The sequence below is a fragment of the Schistocerca cancellata genome, chromosome 10 (assembly GCF_023864275.1).
Source record: "Schistocerca cancellata isolate TAMUIC-IGC-003103 chromosome 10, iqSchCanc2.1, whole genome shotgun sequence".
NCBI lineage: Eukaryota > Metazoa > Arthropoda > Insecta > Orthoptera > Acrididae > Schistocerca > Schistocerca cancellata.
The window spans coordinates 98710665-98729416 of NC_064635.1; the positions used below are offsets into that span (position 1 = coordinate 98710665).

Here is an 18752-nt window from a genome sequence, read left to right on the forward strand (position 1 = left end):
CCAATGGTATCAAACATATCCTCCAATGGCGCAGCAGAGAGGCTTGGCCACACGTTTATACAACTCACAAAGGCAGTCTGAACATCTCCAACCACATCGGCCCTCACCCTGTTCTTGAGCACCTATCACACCATGCCACTTGACGGACGTAGTTCAGAGGAAATCCTCCATGGGTGACAGCCACAGACCCTGCTGCATTTGCTGATGCAATCCTCTTCCTGCCCCCGCTCTTCGCCTTCTCAGCATTACAGCCCAGCACGGTAGTGTGGGCCCACGTTTACAGGAGCAAGGCGGGTTGGACACCTGCCAGTCATCGCAACCCATGGGTTGCATGTGACATCAGTGCACACGCTGAAAGGGTTGGAGTGCCGCCATCATAACCAGCTCTGCCCACGTTCCCCTGTGGGACTCCCGCCACCAACTCCTCAACCACTACCTCCTTCAGGTACACATGTGGTCCTTGAGTCACCACCACTGCCCCAATTGTTGCCTCCCTGCCAGCCTGACACCAGCCCTCCCCGCCCCCAGATGGATCGGCAGCTCCCTCAGCTGCCATGGCCTCTGGGTTGGCCATCATGAACACCTCAGACGTCCTTTCCATGTACGAGTGGCCTTTGTCGATTTATGAGGTTTTCACTTGTGACCCCGTTGCTTATTGCTTGTTGTTGGTCTTTGTGTCTCAGTATCTTGCTCAGTCATCTGTCGAGTCTGTTTTTCCTTTCCTGTTCATCTGTCTTGTTTGTTCGCGGACTGCTCCTATTTGGTACCACTGCACTTTCATTGACAGCATACCTGCAGCCATTCCGGTCATGGTTACAACAGGGAAGATCAAAGCAAATCAGTAAGAAATTTGAAAGCTCAAAGCGGTCATGAGGGCACAATTTCATTTCCTGAAAGCAGTGTACAAGGGGGTGCTTCAACACTAAAAGCAGTCGCAAATCCTCATTGTGGGACTGAAGGTGGTGAATGTTTCATTGGAGAACAGTCATGATGAACAGACGTTGCGGTGTCACCTCGGCAGATGCTGAGTGACAGCCTAGGAAGAGGTGCTACTACAGAGTGCAGACACAGGAGGATCCAGCTACATGGAGTCAGACAGAAACATCAGATCGCTTTTGCGGGCTGTCTGTGGAGTCCAGTGCCGAAAAATAGTTTTTAGTTAACATCGGCATCATGGAGGCTGGCCGGCCTAAGGTATTATGTGCCGACACCATCAAAGAGGATCTTCAGGGTGGCAAAAGGAGGACTGTTTGCCTATGGAGGACTTCTTTGAGCCCTCCCAGTTGATGACTCAAGTGTTGTTTGGCTGGAGGGACGGAGTAAGTCTTCATGGGAGTACTCCTTCTGGCCTTTCTGGCCTACCGGTTGTGTAGCTGGTTGCTTGGGCCCTTGAGGCAAGAGTTCGACGGTTTTTTGCAAAGCAGGACAGAGGGATGGCGATGCTACCTTGACACTGGGCAATTTCATGTCCTCAGAGTTGAATTGGAGGTTGTATGTCTGCCTGGCCACGTCTTTCATGGAGTAAGGGGTAACAAAAACAGAAATAGATTCCAGACAGGAGAACACAGGGTTTGTGACTACCCAGTAACTGGATAAGGCACCTTTTCCTTTAACTGGATCTCTTGAACAACGTGCACACCAAGATACACTGGTCACTCCTAAGATGAATTCGCATGGCCGCATTTGCAGTTGATACAGCAGGGGGATAGAGGTGGATGATTGCCCTCGTGCGCATCCCTACCACAGGTGACATGTGGCTGGGTGTTGACAAGATGTTCTAGAGTGGTTAAAATGATGACATAGGTAGCAGCGCATTGGGTTTGGAATGTATGGCAATTTGGAAAGTTTACTGCTCAAGCACACACCCCACCCTGAGACTGGCCTACAGCAGGAGGAACGAGAGAATCCGACCTGTCAACACGGGGCTGGGAATTATGAGTCACCCAGTTACCTGTTATGCACAGATGGGCCAGCCTTTAGGAGCACACAGGGAGCAAGAAGAGAAAGAGGACCCTCGAACGCAGAAGCGGAGGAACAAGAGAAGGGGAACAGAGAAAGGAAAATGGAGCGGAAGACAAAGGTGAGATTGTTTGTACATCAGTGACAGAATGCTGGACATTCCTAAGAATACCCCAGACATGTTCCCCAAGGGGAAAAAGAACAGCAAGATGATTGACATACAACACAAAAGGGAAAAGGTGCTGCAAAGCGTGGGGCCCCATGGTAGCCAAGAATGAACCCACCAAGGAATGGCGTGCCCCCGGAGGGGTGGGGGGGCAGTGTTACCAAGCTACCAAGTGGTGGCATGAGAAAAAAAACACACACACACACACACACACACACACACACGTACGTTTGACTTATACAAACATTTGGAGCCACTCCACTTACATTACATTGCTAATAAAATTGGTTTGCTATATTTTTACGTGGGGCTCATGTGTCTTGCCCCATGGCCACCCCTCACTCTTCGCAGTCCTGGTTGCAATGGCTGAACAGTTTCTCAAAACCGCACACTCCTGTTGTCAACACTAAACAATACTGAAGGTCACGTAATGAGCAATGTCCACTGAACAGTGGACAACTGGAAGCAGGGGACTAGGAGTGAAGTGACAAATCATTCTATATTCCATGGAAATGTGACTGAAGGATTTGGGTTAGCTGAATGCTGGCTGAACTTTACCTGCCATCATCTTTAGTACCAATAATCACGTGAAGAGGAGGCAGTGTTACAGTATGCAATTCCTCATCATTAACTTGTTGTCCTCTTATTGCACTTTAGAAAATGCTAAATTCAGAAGGATAATTATGTATTTGACGGTAGTGTACTGTCTTCAGCAGAGGAAGTGTTCAGACACAAAGACTGACAATCAGCTCAACAATGCCACCTGTCACTGAGCAGCATTGTGAGGCGAAGATTTATGGACAATGACATTCCTGAAGTGAACTTGCGTGCCAATGTTCCAACCTGAAAGCAATGGATCATCTTCGGGACGAGTCATAATGGTGACATCATTCCAAACCTGATGTCCAACATCTCTACCTTCTTTGGGTTTAGCTCTCAAGGAAGAATGGGCTGCCATTCCTTCACAGAGGTTCAGACGTCTCAATGAAAGTACAAACAGAAGAGTTCAAGCCACCATAAAGGAGAAGGGTGGACACACTCCATCTTAATGTCCACTAATAGTTGTCCTGATACATTTGATTCACAAGCCTCCCACTGTGGGCTCTCACTACTACTCACCCACTGAGTGTCTGGCACCTCCAGCTCTCGCTTCTTTACTGGGTACGGCATCTTCCTCGAGTTGCTGCCGTCTTCCAGCAGCTGCAACTGTACACACAGAGAGGAAAGCATCTCTTAATAACTTTATTTACTGCTTTAGTGATGTGCTCCTTCTACTATTCCCACATTATGGCTGCAATGACTGGAACATATGTTAATTTTAACAAACACTGTTGCCATACTGAGCCTCTAATCAATCTCAGAAGACATTACGAAGAAACAGAAAGCCACATTCATGGTCTGTGTAAAAAGGAAACTTTTAGACAGTGTCAATTAGCACACAACTTTCATGGAATATGCTTGTACATACCACTTCAAAGGAGTGATGCCTTCTTAATGAATGACATTTTAAAAAATGTCATTAATACAGTATGAAAATAATAACATAAAACAACCTGTCATATTGTTCATTAGATTTATTTTCATTTTTTATATGGTGAATTTTCGACATGGAACAATATGCACCTTCAGCACTGGAGAGTTTTAACAGCAGCTTTCAGTGAGAAACTATGTGCTTGGCTGTGGAAATAGGTACTCCGTGGGTCACCACACTGTCCTGCTGATGCATAGGCTTCCAAAGGGCAGTTATTTCAATAAATTATACATGCAGTGAGACACAAAAGAGGAATGTTGGAATTATAACAATTCTCTCTTTTATACTGAATGAATGAAAGTGGTCTTTTAAGGTGTGTGTGTGTTTTCTATGACTGTTAAAAATCATCATCATCATCATCATCATCATCATCATCATCATCATCATCATCATCAACAACAACTACTACTACTACAATACCAATAATGTACATCACAGATGAAAATGGTAAAATAGGTCCAAGCAATAACCACACATGTAAATTACTAAGAAAGTACTTTGATCAACTCTTGAACTGTAGATAACTGAATTGTTAGCTAGAATTTCCAGATATTTGATGAAAACATGGAAGCAGATCTACCACCTACAGCAAACAAACAAACAAACAAACAAACCCTGAAAAACAACAAAGCCAGTGGAGAAGAAATAAAATCATCTCAACCATAACTGGTGACAAGCAGAAATGACAACTAACCTTTAGATTATGTCTGAAGAAATATGGGAAACTGGAAAGTAGCTCCTATCCATCCTGTGCACAAAGAAAGTCATAGGCATTATCTAAATAATTGCACAGGTATATATCTGTTGCCAGTGGGCTGTATTATATTTTTAACAATATCACTAAACAAGGTAGGAGTAACACTTGACAGCCATTTGGGAGAATATCAGAGTGGATTTAGAAAGATCGAATCTGGTGCAGAACAGAATTGCAACTTTAAGTCCATACGAATTTTAAGACATAGTTTTAACATTTACAGGTTTTAGAAAAGCGTTTGATTGACAGGTAGACAGTGGGTAAAGTGACTCGAGAACTTGGCATTACACTAAGCTAGCAAACCTTATTCGTGAAACACCCACACACTGAAGCATAAGTAAAGTTTTGGTGTGAAACACCTAAGGCACTCAAAATAACAGGTGAAATGCAGGGTGACAACATGTTTCCACACCACCTCAACTGCATCTTAGAGGAAATAGTAAGATAATTGAAACAAAAGGCAAAGAACATAAGCTGTCACAATGAGACTGGATACTTCAGGAAAAAGAGATACTGAAATTCAGTGTCTAGTATTTGCAAATGATTATGCCATTCTTTATAAAAATATAACAAATTCAGAAATACAAATCAACCTCTTAGAAGGAATACCTAACAAAGCAGCTTTAAAAGTTTCTGTAGAAAATTTATTTTTAGGACAAACATAAAATAATGACCCAGAAATCCTAGTAACAGATAATGAACAGATAAAGAGGGTTTATAAATTTAAATATTTGGGAGAAAAGATTCAAGGCAATGGTTTCAAAAATATTTGCTGTAGACAAAATAGTATGTAAAATGGAGAAAGCATATGATATAAACATGAACATTTACAACAAGATGTGTGTGTCTAAAAATTTGAAAATACAGCACTACAGCACAGTAGTAAAACCAGAATGTCTCTATGCAAGTGAATGTTTAATGTTGAATTATGAATTATACAAACTTCAAGTCCTAGAATTAAGAATCATTTGAAAAATACTCAGACTGCTAGGAAATCCATGAGTATGAATATTAAGAAGTAATGAAGTATATTGCAGCATAGGAAAAACAATTGAAATGCTGCAGAAGAGCTGGACATGTATACAGAGTGAACAGCAACAGGTTAACCAAACAGATTGTTGAGCATCTTTGGGACAAGATGTCAACAACAGGACAGATTCAAGTAGTTAGGAAAGATTTGGAAAGAAATACAAGAAAAAGACCCAGCAGAATGATAGGATTTCAAGAAGAAAGTGTTGCAAATGGAAGCATTCCAAGGCAGGAAGAAGAAGAGGAAGACAGGGTCAGAATCGTCTGAGGAAGAAAAAAGGATAGATAGTGAAGACGAAGGAAACCTGGAAGAAGAACAAAGGAGGAAGCATTGAAATTAGGATGTGGTCATTAGATACCCCAAACAGAAAAACAAAAAGAAGAAGAATGTCTGTGATGTCATTAATATAAAACATCAATATCAAGGGCCCCACACACTTCCTTGGAGCACATCTAGAGTTACATCTACAATGTTCCATATAGTTCTATGCAGTGTCCTATGTACCGATATATCTTCAGCCTTGTCATGAAGCTCATTTCATTTGTACATATTTTTTATTTAAACCACCCATCATCAATGCATTATGATGTTGGTACATTATTAGAACACTAAATGTTGGGAGCAAAAACAGAGAGACGTCTTAAGTGAACAGTGTGCACTGTGTTATTGTTATTTATGCAGCCGATACCAATAATGTAACAGTGAGCACACAATGTATGCTTTAAGTCAGCCTTTCCCATCATTGTGTTTTGTGTTGTTGGGGGCATTACATGTGATCTAAGAGAAGTTCATATGCCTAGGGATCAAAGGATACAGTTGTCTTTTCCACCATTTTTACGAAGTACATTACCTTGTTATCACTTAATGTGGACACATTCTTTTAGGTAAATTGTCATTCTATGAATATTTTGTTGACACAAAGCACTGCTACATTTTAATTTAAAATGGCTAAGTGGGCAAAATGAGAACAGTGGTGTTTATGAATATATGGTTTCAATGGTAACGTTTTCACCATGTATGGGGATAATGCCATGGGACAGAGCATGGCAAGGAAAGATTTTCTAATTTAAAGGATGATTGTTTTGACATTATTGACCCTCCATTTTCAGAAAGACCTTCAGCATTTGATGAAGATCATCTGAATGCATTAATCCACGATGATGCACATCATTGCACTCAAGAACCAGAAAATGTGATGAAGTATGACCATTCCGTCACTGTGCAGCATTTGAATACAATGGAGAAGGTTCAACAATAAAACATACGGGTACCACATGCCAAACCATATAAATCAGTGGTTGGCCGTATGTACATTAACCTCTTGCTTGTTCTTCATTAGAGGGTGAATACCACTGACCATTTCTAACCTGTATTGTTACTGATGACTAGAAATTTTGTTTTTATGCTAATGTAAGACAAAGAACGGAAAGGAATGCTTTAGTCCAAACAAAGCATCAGTGCCACATAGACTTTCGAGCATCCACACAAGATAATGTTATGGATATTGTGCAGAGGTCCGGTGTTAGAATATTGCTGCGGGATGTGGAAGCCTTATCAGGTTGGATTGACAGAGGACATCGAAAGGGTGCAAAAAAGGGCAGCTCATTTTGTATTATCATGTAATAGGGGAGAGAGCGTAGCACATATGATATGTGAGTTGGGATGGAAGTCATTAAAACAAAGACTTTTTCATTGCGGCGAGATCTATTTACGAATTTTCAATCACCAACTTTCTCTTCTGAATGCGAAAATATTTTGTTGAGACCAATCTACATAGGTAGGAATAATCATCAAAATAAAATAAGAGAAATCAGAGCTCCAACAGAAAGGTTTAGGTGTTCATTTTTGCCATGCGCTGTTCGGGAGTGGAATGGTAGAGAGATAGTACGATTGTGGTTGGATGAACCCTCTGTCAAGCACTTAAATGTGAATTGCAGAGTAATCATGTAGATGTAGATGTAGGTGACCATGTGGTGTACTACGAGTTGCTTGCATGAGGTGTAACTTTCCTGTTGGTATTTATTGTCAACAACAGACATCTTGCAGATATAGTCCCAGAAAAACATCCAGGAAGACTGTGTGAAGTGGTGCTATTCCACAGTAACAGTCACCAGCATTCTGCTAGACTGGCAACAAACACTATAGAACAACTGGATTGAGAAGTCATTTTGCACCCACCCTTTTCATCTGATCTTGCAACCTCAGATTTCATCTTCTCTGCTCTCTGTTCAATGATCTTGACATACTTCCTTTGGGGTGAAAATACACTTTGAACATGGCTCTTTGCTACAAAATCACATGATTTCTACAGTTGTGGATCCAGAAAGTTATCCCAACAGACTGAAGTGAACAGCGAAACAAAGTATATTATTTATGATGATTTAAGTCTCCAGTAGGTATAGTCTGAGTTTTTTAACTTGTAGGAAACACTACAGTGTTATGCATCAGCCTAAGATGTTCGATTGGCCATGAAAGGGTTAATCTGGAAATAAGCAGTAAAAGGCTAAGCCTGGAATAACATTTGTTGCGTTCTGTCCCTCTGCCAACCAGATAAATTGTCATAAACCTGCAGGCCAACTGCGTGAGGAGTTGTGGTGGACAGATTTAATGCAAATGTCATAGAGGGGATGGGATGGCAGAGGGTGTAACATAGGAGGTAGAGGTACAGGTACAGGTACAGGTACAGGTACAGAGCTAGGCATGGGAAAGGGCAGTGTAGGGGTGGCTAGTACTGAGGGAAGGATTGTGAAACGTAAGTTAAGGGGAACTCCAAAATTTTCAAATTAGGGAAGCTGGTATTGGAGTAGAGGGGGTGAGAGGAGTATGAGATGGGTCTCGAGAATGCAGTACACAAGTTGTGAAGCCACCAACAAGTCAGCCACCTTGTACTCAGTAGCATGTTGTCACCGGGTAGTCAATAACACTCTTGGCAGGTGAGGGATTGATAGTAACTGTGGCACCCAGATGGGTCAGGCTATTTCACACATCAGTCAGGTGGCAAAATTCATTACTACTTATCGTAGTATGCCTATTTGTAATGTTTGCTTAACATTACAATGACAAATTTCTAAATGTCAATTTGGTACTTAAAAATTTGTCTTTTTTCTCTTTGACCACATTTCCCTCACAATCTACCACAGTACACATTTTCAATGCAACTGCACATTTGTAACCAATCTTACATAGTTACAATAACACCGCCAATTTTCAGTATGAATTATGTATGACATAATTAACATCCAGTGTTATGTTACAGTATAGAATTTTGAAAAACTGTTTCACAAAAATTGTTTAGCACACCACCAATGGAATATTAATTTCAAAGAAAAAGATGAAAAATAAAGTACCACATAATAAAATATTAAAGTCATAACTTTAATGTGTAATTAAGCTACTGAAGAAAGCAAATATCTCACCTGCCAACAGCTCCTCCATCCTCAACTTCTGCGGCATCTGCAAAAATATTAAGAAGCTGAATAACTTTACATCAACAGAATTTGAGTGTAAATCAAACATCTTGATATGTGGCAGTGGTTGTCTTCTCACTGCACATGCTCATTTTAATGTCAAGAAGTTGCTAAACTAAAATAGTGATGGAGATTAGGAATCAGGTGCTGTGGCAAGTACATACATGTGAAATTTTATAAAAGTGAGATTGATGAAAACTGCATAATGATCCAAGTGAAGAACCACAAAATATTTTAATTTTAATTGTCTGAGTTCATTACAGCTGCCATATACAGCCACTGTCACAGAGAAGGACAAAGGTGCCCACAAAAAGCAAGTCAACACTGGTGTTTGGAGGCTGGTGTAGGGACACTGCCAGTGACCGAAATAAAGGTACAGCATAGTTTGCTGGAATGAACACCCCTCATGGAAGGGGGAAGGAATAACAGACCATTATAAAATTACAGACTGTCACAGTCAGGAGATAGAGAAATTATGTCATGTACAATTCTGATAGTGTCTCCATTGGATTTCAAGTTACTGAGAACCAGCGGATCCCAAAGTGTTGAGCCACAACATTTCAAGTGGCACATGTCGCAAATGACATGCCATGTAGTGTAGCAGAGTTGTGGCAGCTTACAACTATGTGACTCACTTTCTTTTGTATTAGTAGTGTGATGTTGATAGGAAGCCATAAAGGTCACATGATTACCGGGAATCCTGATCGAAACAATTTAAACTATCTGCAAGTACTGTAATGACTGCATACCTACAAAACTGGAGGACACTGGTCTCAACAATACATTATGATTTTATGAGCTTTGTCTATTTAGGGGTGTACTAACCTGTTCCAGAGTGTTGTTCTGTTAGAGTAATTCTTCATCAAAGTTCATATTTTGGATTCCAACATGCCAATAGCTGCTCCAGAGGTAAGGAGGTTTAATGTGTTGAGGGTAAGCCCACAGATACTTAACATGCATGGCCAGCACATAAGTTTTCATTTCAATTGAGTCACACTACCCTGTTAGGGAGCTTCTTACAGATGCAAGCAGTTTGTTTAAGGTACATTGTTGGTTAGGGTTTGGATAGTTATTTTCTATGTGAATTATGTATATTGTGTTGATTAGCACATGCTCAGTTAGCCCCCAAACTACACTCAATAGCTCTTGTTGTTCACACTGCTACAGCAGACTGCAATGTGATTGAAATATAGCACTGTAGGCATCCAAATCGCTATTGATGGCATTCTCCTGTAAAAATGCATCAGTGGCAACTGGCATCAGTGTATCAGCCTCACTGATTAGTACCTGTACACACAGAACAAGTGAGACTTGTGTGTTTCATAGTGAATGACTAGGCGGAAGCCACTTCATACTGTGGACAGTGTTAAGGTGATATGCAGAAAAGTATATCTAATTTACAAAGAAGATAGTGTAGGTGTCTTGAAGTGTACTATGTGACATTGGTAGCAATGATATATGGCATCATAAATCACAAATACTGTAACAGCCTAGCACATATTCATAGTAACACTGCAGAGAGCAACAATGACTGCATGAAGAACCAGCATAAAGGTGTGGGAGTTTAAACAATTGGAAAATTTTATATCCAGCAACTAAAGGAACTATATGCCAATTTGGATACACAGCTTAACCAACAAAACTATCATCAACAAGTGTGGTACTCAGTACTGATGACCTAACATCAGGTATTCCTTTCAGGGACTGCTGTTACAACTTTTACAAGAAACTAATGTAACATTTACACAAAATCCAACTGAAATGTAAATTTGAATTCCTTGACATGCATAAGGCAAGTCCTACATCACTTGGAGGGGAAAGGAAATTTCAAAACTGAAGTCTTTAAAGTAATATGTAAGAGCACAGTTTGACAGAACTACAGGCAATGCATCATTATCCCATTTTGGTATATTCGAGCATTTAATTGGGAAGCTGTTGGAGCAATTGCTGTGGACAATTTTGAAGCAACTTTGTATTTTGGTCGTGCATATCTCCGTGGTCATGGCTAACAGGGATGGAAGCTGATATTATGACAGCAGCAACACAATGTGACTAATGTGAACACATCCAATAAAGAGGAAACTGCAAATAAGAATTTTTTGTCGAGTAGTGACTTGAGCAGGAGCGTAATTGGACTGGGGCAGCCCAACAACTAGGGTCCCAATGGCAGTCAAAACAAAGGAAATACAAGAAATTAAAATGGAAACAAAAAGTGGAAAAATAGGTAAAAACATCTGACTAAACACGTCCACAAATGTCCATAGCTCATTGAGGGGCTACAGCAGTGGTCTGGAATTAGTCCTCTGAAAGTGAACTAAATGTATTTTGGTCCACTCAGCTTGTGTCAGTTGCTAACAGGATGTGGCTTAACTTCCAGCACTGCAGTACCTCATGAGAAACAAGTACTTTTATTCACTCTGTGAAGGCAGTACAGAATTCTCTGACCAGTCACTTGCACAGAAATTGGTGGTGGTGACTGCACTGAAGTCATTCCATGTGGTACTGTGTTACAATCATTACTGTATGCCTCCTACTAGATTTAATCACATGATAATGAATTTAATAATGGTTACCGAGAGCCAAGGATGCTTGCACAAGGTAGACCAGAGTGGAGAACTGCATCAAACCCCATTTGGACTGACAATAACAATAACAACAACAAGAACAACTGCAGTCCATAAGCTGGGTGAGTATGAGCCTAATACCAAGTGGTGCTTACTTTACAAACTGATTTTCTGCTACATCAGTTCCATACTGACTTCCCTCCTACCTCCCTTCCACCCACCCTACCTCCCTCCTTTCGCACTGCAGTTCTGCAAGTATGAAGTGTCTGTGGCAGTATAGTTACTTCCCACTCACCAAATCTATCACTCTTACTGAAGGGTGCAGTGATGTAAGACAGATTGTGATTTAGTAAGCAAATTGAGTGCACGGTCTTGCTATTGTTAGGTAGCACTGATTGGGACAAATGACCGACAGTCGAGATCAGATGGCCTCTAACAAAGCTGTGTTTAGTCAGGCTGTGGAGGATGCATGGGGAAATTACATGATGCAGTGTCCACAGTTGCATTTTTCCTCCATTACATGAAGGAAGAACAATCTCTGGACAAAGTTCATTGCTATAGCCCAGGATTCAGACAAGAAATAAACACGTTTTGTCCAACAGAAATTAAATGTCATATTGTTTCTTATTCTACATACAGCATGAGGAAACACATGTACTCCATCAAATAAATGCAGCATACAGACCAATTTCTATATATAAACACCATTTAGAAACTACAAATTATCCTACTGCCCTGTTTTCTTATTTGGTCATGAGAGACTTTCCAATTTGTAATTTGCCTGTGTGTGTGTGTGTGTGTGTGTGTGTGTGTGTGTGAGTGTGTGAGAGAGGAGAGAGAGAAGAGAGAGAGAGAGAGAGAGAGAGAGAGAGAGAGAGAGAGAGAGAGAAGATATATTTTGCACATTTTTGGCCGAGTCTCATGGGTGGCAATAGAGTGGGAGAGAGATGAATTTGACATAACAAAAAATAGCCCTAAAAAGGGGGCACTCTTGATTTATTCATTTCATGTATGTAGGCAGAGAGCAAGTAAAGAGAATGTAATACTCAAAATATTAAATTAAAACAAATTTATTTCAGGTACAAGGATAATGCCAACTAGAACTAGCTCAAATTTCCTTCTCTCATCTTTGATATTTTTCTGTCACCAAGAGATTTTGTGCTGGCTCTCACTGACAGAACACTGCACAGCAGAACAAGGAAAGAAAGTAAAATGTTCTCAGTCCATAACATTTTATCCAGAATGCCCCATTATTTCTGACTTCAGTCATGCACCCTGGCACTGAATTTGTGAGGCATTGGACCCATTTGTCAGAAGAGGCAACCCCACCGAGGCTTCAAAAAAAGCAGTCCAAAAGAGCATCAGCTATAAATGGTGTGTTTCACAACCAGTTCTCTGTGTGTTCGTGCTACTTACACACACATAATTTCCATTGTGTTCAAGTGAGCAGTCTCTCACAGCCAGTCCATTACATTAATGTCTATGTTGGACAGCTGCAGCTGAATGAGCAGACCTATACACAAGTGAATATTCCTCCTGTAGCATGAATTCCCCTCCACAATACAGCATTCACACTAAATGCAGCACCACTTTCTTCAAAATGTGGGCATACGGCCTGCTACTGAGGAAGCATTCCTGCTCCTCTCACAGAAATCCGACGCCCCCAGCGGGGAAACGAAACCGACGCCCCCAGCGGGGAAACGAAACCGACGCCCCCAGCGGGGAAACGAAACCGACGCCCCCAGCGGGGAAACGAAACCGACGCCCCCAGCGGGGAAACGAAACCGACGCCCCCAGCGGGGAAACGAAACCGACGCCCCCAGCGGGGAAACGAAACCGACGCCCCCAGCGGGGAAACGAAACCGACGCCCCCAGCGGGGAAACGAAACCGACGCCCCCAGCGGGGAAACGAAACCGACGCCCCCAGCGGGGAAACGAAACCGACGCCCCCAGCGGGGAAACGAAACCGACGCCCCCAGCGGGGAAACGAAACCGACGCCCCCAGCGGGGAAACGAAACCGACGCCCCCAGCGGGGAAACGAAACCGACGCCCCCAGCGGGGAAACGAAACCGACGCCCCCAGCGGGGAAACGAAACCAACGCCCCCAGCGGGGAAACGAAACCAACGCCCCCAGCGGGGAAACGAAACCAACGCCCCCAGCGGGGAAACGAAACCAACGCCCCCAGCGGGGAAACGAAACCAACGCCCCCAGCGGGGAAACGAAACCAACGCCCCCAGCGGGGAAACGAAACCAACGCCCCCAGCGGGGAAACGAAACCAACGCCCCCAGCGGGGAAACGAAACCAACGCCCCCAGCGGGGAAACGAAACCAACGCCCCCAGCGGGGAAACGAAACCAACGCCCCCAGCGGGGAAACGAAACCAACGCCCCCAGCGGGGAAACGAAACCAACGCCCCCAGCGGGGAAACGAAACCAACGCCCCCAGCGGGGAAACGAAACCAACGCCCCCAGCGGGGAAACGAAACCAACGCCCCCAGCGGGGAAACGAAACCAACGCCCCCAGCGGGGAAACGAAACCAACGCCCCCAGCGGGGAAACGAAACCAACGCCCCCAGCGGGGAAACGAAACCAACGCCCCCAGCGGGGAAACGAAACCAACGCCCCCAGCGGGGAAACGAAACCAACGCCCCCAGCGGGGAAACGAAACCAACGCCCCCAGCGGGGAAACGAAACCAACGCCCCCAGCGGGGAAACGAAACCAACGCCCCCAGCGGGGAAACGAAACCAACGCCCCCAGCGGGGAAACGAAACCAACGCCCCCAGCGGGGAAACGAAACCAACGCCCCCAGCGGGGAAACGAAACCAACGCCCCCAGCGGGGAAACGAAACCAACGCCCCCAGCGGGGAAACGAAACCAACGCCCCCAGCGGGGAAACGAAACCAACGCCCCCAGCGGGGAAACGAAACCAACGCCCCCAGCGGGGAAACGAAACCAACGCCCCCAGCGGGGAAACGAAACCAACGCCCCCAGCGGGGAAACGAAACCAACGCCCCCAGCGGGGAAACGAAACCAACGCCCCCAGCGGGGAAACGAAACCAACGCCCCCAGCGGGGAAACGAAACCAACGCCCCCAGCGGGGAAACGAAACCAACGCCCCCAGCGGGGAAACGAAACCAACGCCCCCAGCGGGGAAACGAAACCAACGCCCCCAGCGGGGAAACGAAACCAACGCCCCCAGCGGGGAAACGAAACCAACGCCCCCAGCGGGGAAACGAAACCAACGCCCCCAGCGGGGAAACGAAACCAACGCCCCCAGCGGGGAAACGAAACCAACGCCCCCAGCGGGGAAACGAAACCAACGCCCCCAGCGGGGAAACGAAACCAACGCCCCCAGCGGGGAAACGAAACCAACGCCCCCAGCGGGGAAACGAAACCAACGCCCCCAGCGGGGAAACGAAACCAACGCCCCCAGCGGGGAAACGAAACCAACGCCCCCAGCGGGGAAACGAAACCAACGCCCCCAGCGGGGAAACGAAACCAACGCCCCCAGCGGGGAAACGAAACCAACGCCCCCAGCGGGGAAACGAAACCAACGCCCCCAGCGGGGAAACGAAACCAACGCCCCCAGCGGGGAAACGAAACCAACGCCCCCAGCGGGGAAACGAAACCAACGCCCCCAGCGGGGAAACGAAACCAACGCCCCCAGCGGGGAAACGAAACCAACGCCCCCAGCGGGGAAACGAAACCAACGCCCCCAGCGGGGAAACGAAACCAACGCCCCCAGCGGGGAAACGAAACCAACGCCCCCAGCGGGGAAACGAAACCAACGCCCCCAGCGGGGAAACCAACGCCCCCAGCGGGGAAACCAACGCCCCCAGCGGGGAAACCAACGCCCCCAGCGGGGAAACCAACGCCCCCAGCGGGGAAACCAACGCCCCCAGCGGGGAAACCAACGCCGCCAGCGGGGAAACCAACGCCCCCAGGAAACTGACAATCGGCTAGTACTACCTGTTGTCACCACTTATTCCCCATTGTGTCTGGACCCTCGCGGCTGCTAAACTACTGTTTGGTCTTGGTAAGACAACTTATCTGTGAAAAGTACATTTTTCCACATTGCATTCAGATGGAGCTCTGGCTGCCAGCCAGTGTAACATTTCCTCGCTGAGTTCCTGTTTTATAGTGGATCATTGTGCGTGGAGTACAGCTTTCCTTGGCCCTCAGTTAACTGCATCATTGGAACTGGGAAGTTGGTCACTCACTACAACTGCTTCGTATCTAGGGGAGGGATTAGTTGGCTCTTACAGGCAAGCTATGTGTTATACTGCTGTGGGCTCAGTATCTTGAGCCAGGCATTCTGCTGATAGTGCCTCCTTCAACAAAATTCTTTAAAATTCTGTTTATAGTAGGGGTAGACTTCTGACATTCCAAAGATTCATCAATCACACAGGTTGATATTTTATCTAAAGTTCCCAATACTCAGGCAACTTCCATTCCCATAGTCACACTTGGGGTGAATTTGTATAGCTTTAAAAATGCACGTTACTACCCCTTAATATTTGTCATGTCAACACAGGATACATAGAAATTCACGACTCTGCCAGATATGTGACAAGCATGGATGGAAAGCCAAATCATCTGCATACTGCAGACATTTGCTTAACCTTGCACAGCTTACACTGAGGACAGGCCACATATTTGAACAAAATTTCCTTAAACATTTTTGCCATTTATCAGCATGACAAGAGAGAAATCAGCATTGGACTAATATGCCATTTCTGATGACTAACACCTCTGACAATACCTCAGTTACAGTCATCCACTCACAAGCAGCACCACAGGAATATCACAGTCAAGCAAACATTAATGGTTTGAGTGGAGCCAGGGCATGGGTAACGACAACCAAAGGTGTATTCATTTATTTCTTATGTCTGTTACTTGTAATTAGGGTCTCAGTGATGTTCTAAGGCCTTCCATGACATCTTCCACTGATCTGTGCCCGCAACTATTGTTGCTATGATGGTCTAACACAAGACTGCAACTCACCTCGCCATCATCTTCCTTATCTTCCCCTTCTCCCTGTTCCCTTTTTCGAGCACGATATGCAGTACACTAGGACTCCCAAACAAGACAAACATTGTGTGATGAAATCCTGAATAGTATTGTAAACCCCGTGAAGAAATTTGATCTCTTTTTGCTGTAGAAATGTTTGTGGAAGTACACTTCACAATGTTGATATTGTGCTGGACTATACACAAGCACTGTAATGGAAAGTGAAGTTATAGTTTGGCACATGTGACAGATGAGATCTGATGGAATATGATCAAATGTTTTGTTGCAACACTTGGCTTACCTAGGCCTGCAACTGGATGATACTGTGAATCATTAGTTTTACTGTTTCTATTCTTTGCCATGAGGTCTGGTTTGTGTTCAAATAGCTATATCAAACTTGGCACCCATTCTACATCTACATCAGTAAAGGCACATAAGTGAGTACTTAAGATGCCAGCATCCAAGTTCAAATGCATCTGGAAGCTTTTAATTGTTGGCATTCTTCTTTCTGGTAGTTCATAATAGATCTAATAGATTATAGTTAATATTCTCTGACAAGTAGCTGACCCAGTAATGTTGATAACTAATTTGATAATGCTGCCTGCCCATTCATTAGAGCTTTAATGGCTGTATGTAGGTGCACAAGTACATCATTATTTGTTCACACTTTGTCAAAGTACTCTGGGAAATTTTAACCACTGCTTTAAACATTTAAGGATGGTAAGTATTAAGTGTGGTTGTAGTAGTGTGTAACATTTCTTATCATGAACTGTTAAAGGTATCATGTTTCATTCTGTCTTTTAAGAAGAGCTCTTCAAATGTTGCTTTTGTTGTTGGTTATTTTCTCTATCATAAAACATTATAACTTTCATGACTTTAGCTACAGGTAGTTTAATAAATGTATCTGAAACAGAGTGAAGCCCATACGCAACAAGAGCAGCTATTTCATTACTCAGACACTCAATTTCATTATTTGCATAAATGTCCAAAAAATCTGTCTCTCTTTCTAGTGAATTTGCAAAAACAATTAAAAAATGGAAATGTGTAGCTTTGAACTCTGCACCTTCAGGTTACCGTGCATTGCTTCTATCATTTCACCATGGAGAAAGGATTTGGGAAGAGCAGGTAATTTTGAGGCCTTAACCTTCATTCCAAAACATGCAGAGATATATTTTCAAGCTGCAAAATGAAGAATATGAGTGGCAGTGGAATACAAAAAACTTGTTGGTAAAACTGGTCTTCCATTCTTATTTGATTGAATGGTAGACAGTGAGCACTTAGAATCTGAATGCCAATAAATATACTAAGGCTAAGAGTGTGCTTATGTCAGTGATTTGAACCTTCTGAGAGTCAGGTCCATAACCTATGCAGTTAAGTAAGCGATCACTAGCATATGGGGCATACATGAATACTGAGTTAGTATCAGACACCTCACATTTACCACACCAATGACACTCATCTCCCCGAGATCAATCCCTGGTCTGGTTTTTACGGCACTATTGCCAAATGGTCTGATCTTTCCTGGCTTTTGTCTAATAAGGCACAATTGTTTGTTTGCTGATGAGTGTACACTGACCCCTACCTCAGCACCGCAATGCCTCGAGCCATCACAATTCTTCAGAAATAAATTTAACAATACCATGGAAGGCACACAGGCACGACAAAAAAAAAAAAAAAAAAAAAAGAAAAAGAAAAAACTGCAAGAAAGTGAGCTCTCAGTGAACAAGGCCTCTGTTATATATAGATAACATACACTCACATACTCATGCAAATGCAACTCTCACACACGTGATCAGACTCTCTGGCAGCTGAAGCCAGGCTGCGTGCAGTTGCACATGATGAGACAGGCAATCATGTGGGGGTAAGGAGGAGGCTGGGACAGGGTGTGGGAGGGTAACAGGGTAGGGGTGGGCAACAGTAGACTGCTGGAGATGACCTGCAGGAGACAGGACATAATAAGGTTAAAGGCAATAGCAAAGAGGGTCACACTCAAAACAGTACCCTGAGGCACACCAACTTCCTGGTAAAGGTGTCTGACAAGGCAGTACCAACATTCCTTGAAAAATCAATACTTTAAAAATACCTGAAGGACATGGGGCATGTGGACTCAGAAGTGCCACATGTAGAGAGATCAGGAACACCCATCCTTCAGAAGGTGTTTTAGGCTTTCTGCAAATTTAAAAACACTGCCAGTGTCTGATATATCCACAGAAAACCATTCGCGACACACGTAGACAAAGTGATGAGATGGTCAGCTGCAGGACGGCCT

General features: G+C 44.0%; 1 protein-coding gene across 1 annotated transcript; it reads left to right on the forward strand.

The window, feature by feature from the left end:
* The first annotated feature begins 11070 nt into the window (after window positions 1–11070).
* LOC126106166 (nascent polypeptide-associated complex subunit alpha, muscle-specific form-like) lies at window positions 11071–15425 on the forward strand. The gene is made up of 3 exons (XM_049912405.1): window positions 11071–11131; window positions 11285–11406; window positions 13122–15425. The coding sequence occupies exons 1-3, from the start codon at window positions 11071–11073 to the stop codon at window positions 15423–15425; spliced, it is 2487 nt and encodes an 828-aa protein (XP_049768362.1).
* The last annotated feature ends 3327 nt before the right edge of the window (window positions 15426–18752 follow it).

What these genes read in the sequence shown, in the direction of transcription:
- LOC126106166 (XM_049912405.1), top strand. Translation starts at nt 11,071, where the DNA reads ATGGCAGTCAAAACAAAGGAAATACAAGAAATTAAAATGGAAACAAAA. An exon ending in AACAAAAAGTGGAAAAATAG is followed by an intron (nt 11,132 to 11,284) that starts GTAAAAACATCT and finishes CTTAACTTCCAG; the next exon opens with CACTGCAGTACCTCATGAGA. An exon ending in CACTGAAGTCATTCCATGTG is followed by an intron (nt 11,407 to 13,121) that starts GTACTGTGTTAC and finishes CTCCTCTCACAG; the next exon opens with AAATCCGACGCCCCCAGCGG.